General features: G+C 36.5%; 1 protein-coding gene across 1 annotated transcript in view; it reads right to left on the bottom strand.

Moving 5' to 3' along the window:
* The window catches only part of LOC106061088 (uncharacterized), a 32,206-nt gene extending 26,300 nt beyond the window's left edge, over positions 1-5,906 (bottom strand). Inside the window, exon 1 of the mRNA XM_056015889.1 lies at positions 4,634-5,906. Within this exon, the coding sequence (XP_055871864.1) occupies positions 4,634-5,647 (1,014 nt within the window). The 5' untranslated portion in view covers positions 5,648-5,906. The remainder of the gene's footprint in view (positions 1-4,633) is intronic.
* Between the last annotated feature and the right edge of the window lie 3,647 nt (positions 5,907-9,553).

Below are 9,553 nucleotides of genomic sequence, written 5' to 3' on the forward strand. Positions count from 1 at the left end.
GTGTTTCGTCTCTGTCTTAGTGACTAAATCACTCCTACAGAGTTTCGTCTGTCTTAGTGACTAAATCACTCCTACAGTGTTTCGTCTGTCTTAGTGACTAAATCACTCCTACAGTGTTTCGTCTGTCTTAGTGACTAAATCACTCCTACAGTGTTTCGTCTGTCTTAGTGAGGTTATAGGAATTTAACTTAAGAAACAAATGCATCTTGTTGGGCGACTTATCACTTCTTAAGTGATAGAAGTCGATATAGTAACAAACACATGCAAATATTTCAATATTTTAATAGAAACTAAATGAAAGAAATTGAAAAATAGTTTTAAAAATACTTTTTTTTCAAAACAAAGCATATATTAAGCGTAGTTGTATCAATTTGTTTGAATCAGTCATGTAATTAAATGTGTAATAGATCTAGACCAACAGCCATACATTTCTGAGATAAGAATTATTTTTTTTACCGTTTTCGTTTAGCGTTATTTCATGCTTTTAGCTTTCTCAATACGCTATGTTCCTATCACTTTTCTCAATACGCTATGTTCCTATCACTTTTCTCAATACGCTATGTTCCTATCACTTTTCTCAATACGCTATGTTCCTATCACTTATCTCTATACGCTATGTTCCTATCACTTTTCTCAACACGCTATGTTCCTATCACTTTTTTCAACACGCTATGTTCCTATCACCTATCTGGACCAGTTGGGAAAGGGGTTAGGGAAGAATGAAGCTGGTGTCTGGATGTACATTACCGTGAACACTTTGTAAATACATTTATAACCAAAAAAAAAAAAGGTTCAGTGACCTGGACTCGATATCGAGAGCTCTAGAGAAGTGCTTTTGAAAGTAGAAGGTTTTATAGTTCTGTATTTTTAGTTTCAAACTTTGAATCAAAGTATAAAGTGGACTAGCTCAACTTATACCACCACATCATTCAAGTACAATGTCTTTCCCTTGTTCGATTTCGAGCCAAATAATTAATTACAATAGTTAATGTACTAATTAATATTTTTAGCGGTCCCCGAAAGGGGAAAAGACGCTATTAGTTTTGTGCAAATGTCTGTCCGTCTGTCCGTCCGTCCCGTTTAGATATCGTAAACTAGAAAAGGTATTGAAAATCCGACATCACAATATTTTAGACCATTCAAAGTTCTAAGGCTACTTTTTTTTCTGAAAGCGAAAAATCTAATTTTTAAAATCAGTTATGCAAGCAGTTTTTTAAAGAGAAAAAGCTAATTAGTATGCATTATAAGTTAGAACTAAATTAAAACGAACAGTAATCTTGTAAACTTCATTTTCGTGGATTTTTTTTTTATTAATGCGAAAATATTTTCTTTTTTTTTTTGAGCATTCGAATAAGAGATTGAGCCTTTTCAAAACAATTACATCAATTATAAGACTTCAGTTAGGCCAGGAGAGGCGCGGTAGCTGAGCGGTAAATCGCTTGGCTTCCGAACAGGGGGTCCCGGGTTCGACTCGTGGTGAAGACTGGGATTTTCAACTTCGGAATCCTTAGGCGCCTCTGAGACCACCCAGCTCCAATGGGTACCTGATATTAGTTGGGAAAAAGTAAATGCGGTTGGTCGTTGTGCTGGCTACATGACACCCTCGTTAACCGTTGGCCACAAAATACAGATGAACTTTACATCATCTGCCCTATAGACCACAAGGTCTGAAAGGGGAACAAGTTAGGCCAGGTTCACATCTAACTTTGCATTCACTTGCACCTATCCTTTGATCTGCTGTACCGTTGGGGCACTACACAAGATCTGTCAACCTTCTTTCTCCATTCTTATCTCTCATTTGTCTTTGATATAATTTCATTTGGATGTTCTTTCTGAAAATATTGAAGCCTGCCTGGGTGGACCACTTCGGGGGCCGATTTTGAGTTTGTGTTTCCACACAAACTGTCTTTGTAATCTTGTTTTTAATTGATTTTTTTTTTCAGATATAGAAATAAGTGTGCAAAATTTCAGCTTGATCAGCGATTGGGTGTGGAAGAAATAACGTGTACAAACATTTTTACCAGACAGACACAGTTGATCTAAGCTTTGTATAAATAACTTTCTTTTCTCCATAAAAGAAAAAAAGCTAAAGAAGTTAAGGAAATAGATAATACTTGTCTTGGCCCCTGGGAGAGGAGGTCTTTATTGTTTTTGTGCTGTTCGTCTTCCCGTCTGTCACTATCTAAAAAAATAAAGACGCTGTTGAGATGTCAATGTCCCCATGAACTGTATGTGCTCAGAATATGAATGGAAGGGTAAGTCCCTTATATATAAACCAGTAACAACTGTCACTGTCAAATATGTTAGAAACCTAAATTAAATGGCTGCATATGTTAATTTAGGTTCAGACCCATGATGCAACACCATAGATCAGACAGAAATCTATTCTTAGTGAAAACTCCCTTCCCATGCCACACACGCACTAAAAAAAGAATTCAAGTACCTGATTGATTTTAAACAAAATGTTTTCAAATAGTGTCCAACTCAAAATGTTTTCAAATAGTGTCCAACTCAAAATGTTCTCAACTAGTGTCCAACTCAAAATGTTTTCAAATAGTGTCCAACTCAAAATGTTCACAACTAGTGTCCAACTCAAAATGTTCTCAACTAGTGTCCAACTCAAAATGTTCTCAACTAGTGTCCAACTCAATCCAATCATGGCAATGTCTTCGATTCCGAAGATTAAGTATGACCACGCAATCCCAGATGCGCCCTACACATTTTTCCGCATCTCTTGCAGAGAAAGCCGTTGTCATAAACTGTAATTTTACCGATATCACTTGTGCCTTCTTTGGCCACTAATTCTTTTTATACGAAAGTTAGAGACGTCTAGTTGAAAGAACTTTTGAAGGCTAAGTGGTCGGTGTTGTTAAGTGCCACTTGACCAATCCGTTCTGTTGCAGTCTAGCGATATTAGAGGCTCTTTTTGTAATATTACATCACTATTCACTAATGAATTCATTACAAATTCAGAGGTTTTAAAACGAATCCATTTTTATTACCGCGAATAGATGATGAACTGAAAGGCTTGACACAACACACTAAGAAGAAACGTAAAAAGCACATGAACACAATGAACACAATGAACACATGAACACAATGATCACATGAACACAATGAACACATGACAACACGAAGAAAACACACTTCACTTTTTATATCATTTTTTCTAAATACTTCATTCTGTCTTCAGAAACAAAGAAACAAACAGTACTAGAGAGTAGAAATGAAAGAACAAGCAAAATATAAACAATCCTTTAAAAAAAAACAAAAAAAACAACAAAGCTTATCTAAAGGAGAACAACTTTCCCCTTAAAACTATATCTATCAATAATGTACGCGTTATTTCCCTTATTTGATAACAAACAAAATAATTAATTACCAATAATTAATTGACTAATTGAGTATTTTTGTTTATTGATTCATGTTTTGTTAGGTACAATAAATATTTGTAGTATCAACTTGATCGTAGTATGCGTGAGGGAGAAATTGCTTTAACAATTATTCAAGCGGACTAAATCCAACACATTTAGTCATATATGTGAATGCTGAAGTATTAGTTTCCCTTATTGCTATTAAACAAAATAATGAATTATATATTTTTTTTTAAATTGATTCACGTCTTTCCTCTCAATGAATAATTGTGGGAAGTTTCAGCTTGATCCGAGAATGGGTGTGGGGGAAATAACATGTACACACTTTTTATCAGACAGACAGACAGACAGAGTTGATAAAAGCTAAGTAAAAAATAAATTGTTGTGGAAACTGACTGGAAAAGGAACAGGTGTTTCTAAAACAACTCTAACATAAATTTAAAAAAAGGCATACAGTGAAAAATGCCCGTTATTAGTTTTCAAATATTTATTTTAAAATACATTTTTGGCTTACAATTTAAAAAAACAAAAAAAAGGCTTCAGCGGGATTTCCCGCAATCGACTCAAATGTTTTTATAATTAGTAAAGAGTTGAATAAACAACAAGAAGTACATGAACATCTGGCCTAGCGCCTTATTAGTTGGATTGTTACTAGAAGATCTTGGTTGTGCAAAACTAACGGGAAAAACTCCTTGCAATAATGAAGCATGACGAGAAATGTATAGCATGAGAAATTATTGACCACCACCAGAATCAATAAAAACAACATCTGTGACCTGCTATTATTATACATTTCAAACAAGCAAGATATAAATATTTTATAAACGGATTATCTAAGTGGAAGAGCTCCACACTTGCAGCCATATATCTCAATACTGTAAGATTTATTTCCCATCTTCAACATCAAACAAAATTAATTAATTACCACTAATTAATTAACTAGTTGGTTAAGTTATTATTATTATTATGTTAGAAATGAACGAGTAGTCATTATTATTATTATTATTATTAATTCGTGTTTTGGTAGAAACAATGAAATAATTGTGTCAAGTTTCAACTTGATCCGAGAATGGGATAAAGGATAAATAAAGTTTTTTTTTAATTTTACCAGACAGACAAAAAGACAGGATGAGCTGATATAAGGTTGGTGATGACGAGAGCTAATCATTCTTGACTACGAATCCTGACATTAACCAAAACTAGACAGTGTAATTGGTGTAATAATTTAGTTTTTTCGGTTTTGTCTTACATTTCTTTACCTGAGTTTGCACAGCGTTAAGGTTTTCCGATTTTCCATAATATAACATCCGAGCAAGTTTCCCAAAAGGCGAGCTGTCGTTGAGTATGTGTTCTGGATACAGGGGACCCGTGAGAGCAAGGCAAGGAGAGAGAGACTCGGACTTCAAAGAGCTTCGCATCGCCTCGTTCAACCTTTCCGACGACACGCATTCGTATGACGCGTTGATGACGTCAGATTTGAACTTCTCGAGGGTCGTGTCCTTGTCCGTGATGCCTGTCCGGACGAACACGATCTTCTGCTCGCTGCTGCGGGCCCCTGGGAGAGTATACGTGATACGGTCCACGACCTTCCACTGGGCGGGGACGTACGTCAGCACGGCCCTTTCACCAAAGTACAGCCCTCCGTGGGAGCTGGCGGCGAGCTGCTCCAGGGCGTAGTCCAGGGCGTCGGTGGAGTTGCACCCCAGAACCCTGTCCGTGTGCTGCATGACCAGGTTTGGCAGAGACTGAGACATCTCTTCAAACCACGTGTGGTAACGGGTGGGGTCGCTGGGGACAGAGTTGTAGTGGAACACGATCTTCAAGGGCTTAGCCACGCGCACCACACTCAGCAAGCCAAGGTAGTCCTCAAACATGAACATCTTACTACCACACCACACATAATGAGCCACGGTGGGGACATCCCCTGGTTCTAACTCTATATCCTCTCCTATCAAAGAGCTATCCCGAACACCGAACCCTTCATCTAAGACTCTGTCCAGAACATCCCTAGAAAGTCGAAGACTTCGCTTCTCTGTTTGGACACACAGCTCTGCGGGCTGCTTTGGCGGTAGAGTGAAATAAGTCCTTCTCTTGATACTATCCAACAGAACACTACTATTAACTCTTTTAACATTAAGCGCATTTGGTTTTAACTCGTTAAAGTTCGTCCTCACACAAGTAAAACTAAGGATTCGAGAAGCCAGAAATTCTACGGCCACAAAAGAAAAAATACACATCACAGCATATTTCAGCATAAAATTCTTTATCCTCATTCTTTGCAATCTAGTGAAGAAACAATGTGACCGAAACGACTATGACTTCAAAACAACAGACTTAGCGTTTGAAAACATCAACATCATAAAAGAATCTACCTTTTTTTTTCCTTTTTTTGGTCTTTTAACTATAAAACACTGTTACTCAAAAAAAAAAACAAAAAACGCTAAAAGGATAAAGCAACAGATGGCTCAAATCTAGATGTAGAAATATAAAAAAAAGTTCAAACTTTTTAGTTTCGCATATCGATCCGCGTGTCCTGGTACAGTCTTAAAAACTGACAAGGCTAATCACGCGGCAAATCACATGATGCAGTTGACAAGGAAAGACAATCCCCCTTTTTAATGTACTTGTATTTTTAGTGTAAAAGAACTGAAAACATTTTTGATTGAATCAATCGGTACACATAATTTGTTTACGGCCCAGTTTACGTATTGTGTTGTCTTTAGTTAAACATTGGTCAAACAATCCAGTGTTGAACATGACGGACAGTCGCGTCCAGCGTGTTGCACATACAGACAGGCCAAGCCCCACTGGCGGATCCAGGGGGGGGGGCGGTAGGGGCGATCGCCCCCCCCCCACTCGGCCGATCCCACCCCCCCGGGGGGGGGACGAATTTTAGTATAGAATTCACACAATTTGTATACGAATTCATTACTTATGTTAATAATATATACTAATTATTTATATTTCAACCTATTTTTAGATTATTTCGCCCCCCCCCTTCTAGTATGTTGGCCGATTTGGTGGGGTCGGGAGGGGGCGATGGTATCAATCCCGAACCCCCACCAATAAACTTTCCAGTGGGGGGGGGGCGGTCCAATTTCTTTGTAGAAATCACAGCTTGCTAACAGAATCAATTAAATATCTATGTGATTAAAACTTGTTATTGATATTTTAACCGATCTTTGTATTATGTCGTTCCCTGTTTGCCAATTTATCTCTTCTGCCCTTCCCACCTAAACCTTTTGAGGGGGGGGGGCGGTCCTACTTTAATGGAGAAATCATAGTTTGTGAACAAAATTAGTTGAATTAATATATAGATTTATATTATGTCGCTCGCCTTCTTGTATCTTGGCCGTTTCTGTCAGGTTGGGGGAGGGGAAAATTGCATGTACTGCCCTTCCCACTCTAGCCCTCTGAGTGGGGGGGCGGTCCTATTTTTATGGAGAATCATAGTTTGTGAACAAAATTAGTTGAATATCTATATAATATAAACTATATATTGATATGTGAACTGATTGTATATTATGTCGTACCACACTCTAATCTCAAATTTTATCATTAGTAAAATTTAAATAAAAAAGGGTTGTACCAGGTGGGAGGGGCGATTCATGCAATCGCCTTTCCCCCATCGGACAAACCAATACTTATTCTTTTTGTATTACAGTTAGGAAATTACAAAACAAAAACATCTGTCACTAATATAATTTATATATACTATAAATTAAATTCTTATATCGAGTCGCCCCACCCCTATTCTTTAATGCCAAATGCAATCTTTAGCAGAAACTATTAAAGGAGCGAGGATTAATCATTTTCACTCTACCGCTCCTCCCATTTCCAGACAGAGTTTGTGTAATTTCACATGAATTTATCATAACTATTTTAAGAAAGACTTTGCATTCAAAAAATTAGAATTCAAACGAAATTTTTCAGTATAAGAGTCACGATTGAGATGAGTTCTAAACTCAAATGAATGAGATGAGTTCTAAACCCAAATCATTTTTTCATAGTCGCCTTTTTCTAACCTTTACTCAATCTGATATTTTTCTAGTTAAATAAATTTGGGACTATAACTCATTTATACTTTGATTTTATTGAATATTATTTATCGAATAATTTTTTTTCGGCGGAGATCCTCAAAGCCAAAATCTAAATATGTGGGGTATCTTATCTTTTCAAGGAACAAATCGGATTTTTTGCAATGTATTAAGGGCCTATAAATTCATATTAGAATATTTTTCAAGTACAACATTATTCAAAAGATCCTTTTTTAATAGTATGAATAATGAGTTTTAGGTCAGGAGAATACGTTTCTTCTGTGAAGTATGCAAGAAAACTCTTTCTGCGGCGGGGCTTCGCCCCGAACTCCATTGATGAATAATGAGCTGTAGATGTCAGGAGAATACTTTTCTGCAGTGAAAAAAGCAAGAAAACGCTTTTGGCGTCGGGGCTTCGCCCCGAACTCCATTGATGAATAATGAGCTGTAGATGTCAGGAGAATACTTTTCTGAAGTGAAAAAAGCAAGAAAACGCTTTTGGCGTCGGGGCTTCGCCCCGAACTCCATTGATGAATAATGAGCTGTAGATGTCAGGAGAATACTTTTCTGCAGTGAAAAAAGCAAGAAAACGCTTTTGGCGTCGGGGCTTCGCCCCGAACCCCACTTGAAAACCTTATAGCGATGCCCCAGTTGTTTTGTTTTTCACCAAAGGTTGAGAAATGCTGCTTTTTTAAAAATTCTCATATATATATATATATATATATATATATATATATATATATATATATATATATATATATATATATATATATATATATATAAATATATATATATACGCACGTTTATGCATAGGGTTAGGGTTTACTGGGCATTAGGGTTAGGGTTTGGAAAAAAATCGCCCCCCCCCCACTCAAAAGTTCTGGATCCGTCAGTGCCAAGCAGCAGTTTGACACGAATTACCTGTATAAAATCTAAATGCTATGTATCGAATCGAATCATGCATAATTATCATTGTTTCGATTCAATTTCAACAAAAAAAAAATAAAGTTTCTTTTTACACTACCCTATTCAAGTCACTGCTTCGTGGAGGGTGGACGCTGATCTCGAATACTACTCTAACGGTTTCCTAGAAATTTAACAGTTGATGTATATCGCTGAGAAAAGAATTACTAGCTCGTTGGCCACAGGGGGAAGGGGACACGACAATTCGTTCACTGACATTTCGTTCACCGACAAATCGTTCACGACTTTTCGTTCACGCGACTATTCGTTCACCAGACATTTCGTTCACCAGACTATTCGTTCACGCGACTATTCGCTCACGGACTATTCGCTCACAGACAACTTGTTCACCGACAACTTGTTCACCGACAGTTGGTTCACGACAAATCGTTCACGCGACAAATCGTTCACGCGACTATTCGTTCACGGCACGGACAAATTGTTCACAGACAAATCGTTCACTGGATAGTAACATATTGTTTATATTATATATTCTCGTCGCGTGTTTAATTTATTTACATTAAAACTTTTACTATTATTTCCAAATGCAAAAAATTTCTAGAGATCAGGTCAAATCCGAGTTTATTTAATTTCGTTGTTGTTGTTGTTAATATTTTGTTGATGAGGACAGAATGTGGTAAAAATTATACTTAAAATAAAAAAAAATATAAAAAAAGAGATCTTACAAGCTAGCTGAAAAATGTAAACGGGCCCTCACTTGACTATAGGTAACATTTTTACTTTCACCTTTAATATACCTTTACACCCCCTTCTTTTTTTCATCTACCGGGAATCTACCCATTCATCTGGATACTCTAGTTAACACCTAGTTAAGTGCTAGACAGACTGGCTCCTCTGGAAATAAAACTTTATTGGACATTGCCTATACACATGTCCAATCTGTTAACATTGAAAATATCTACTAGACACTAGTATAGTACTTTCCATCAAGTTTAAAAGAAGTTTTATTTTATTTTTTATTTTAGTTAACTTGTTTCTATATGTGACCACCCATTGGTAGACTAATTTGATTGCTTTGACTTCAATAACAAATTTATTGAAACATTTTTATTTTGTTGTTTTGCAATAAATTATAATTTTTTGATAGGGAACCAAAATATTTCCTTGTGTTGTAGCCTATATGTAATTAGTTTTTTTTTTCTTAGATGTCTTAATTGA

The sequence above is a fragment of the Biomphalaria glabrata genome, chromosome 17 (genome assembly GCF_947242115.1).
Source record: "Biomphalaria glabrata chromosome 17, xgBioGlab47.1, whole genome shotgun sequence".
Lineage (NCBI taxonomy): Eukaryota > Metazoa > Mollusca > Gastropoda > Planorbidae > Biomphalaria > Biomphalaria glabrata.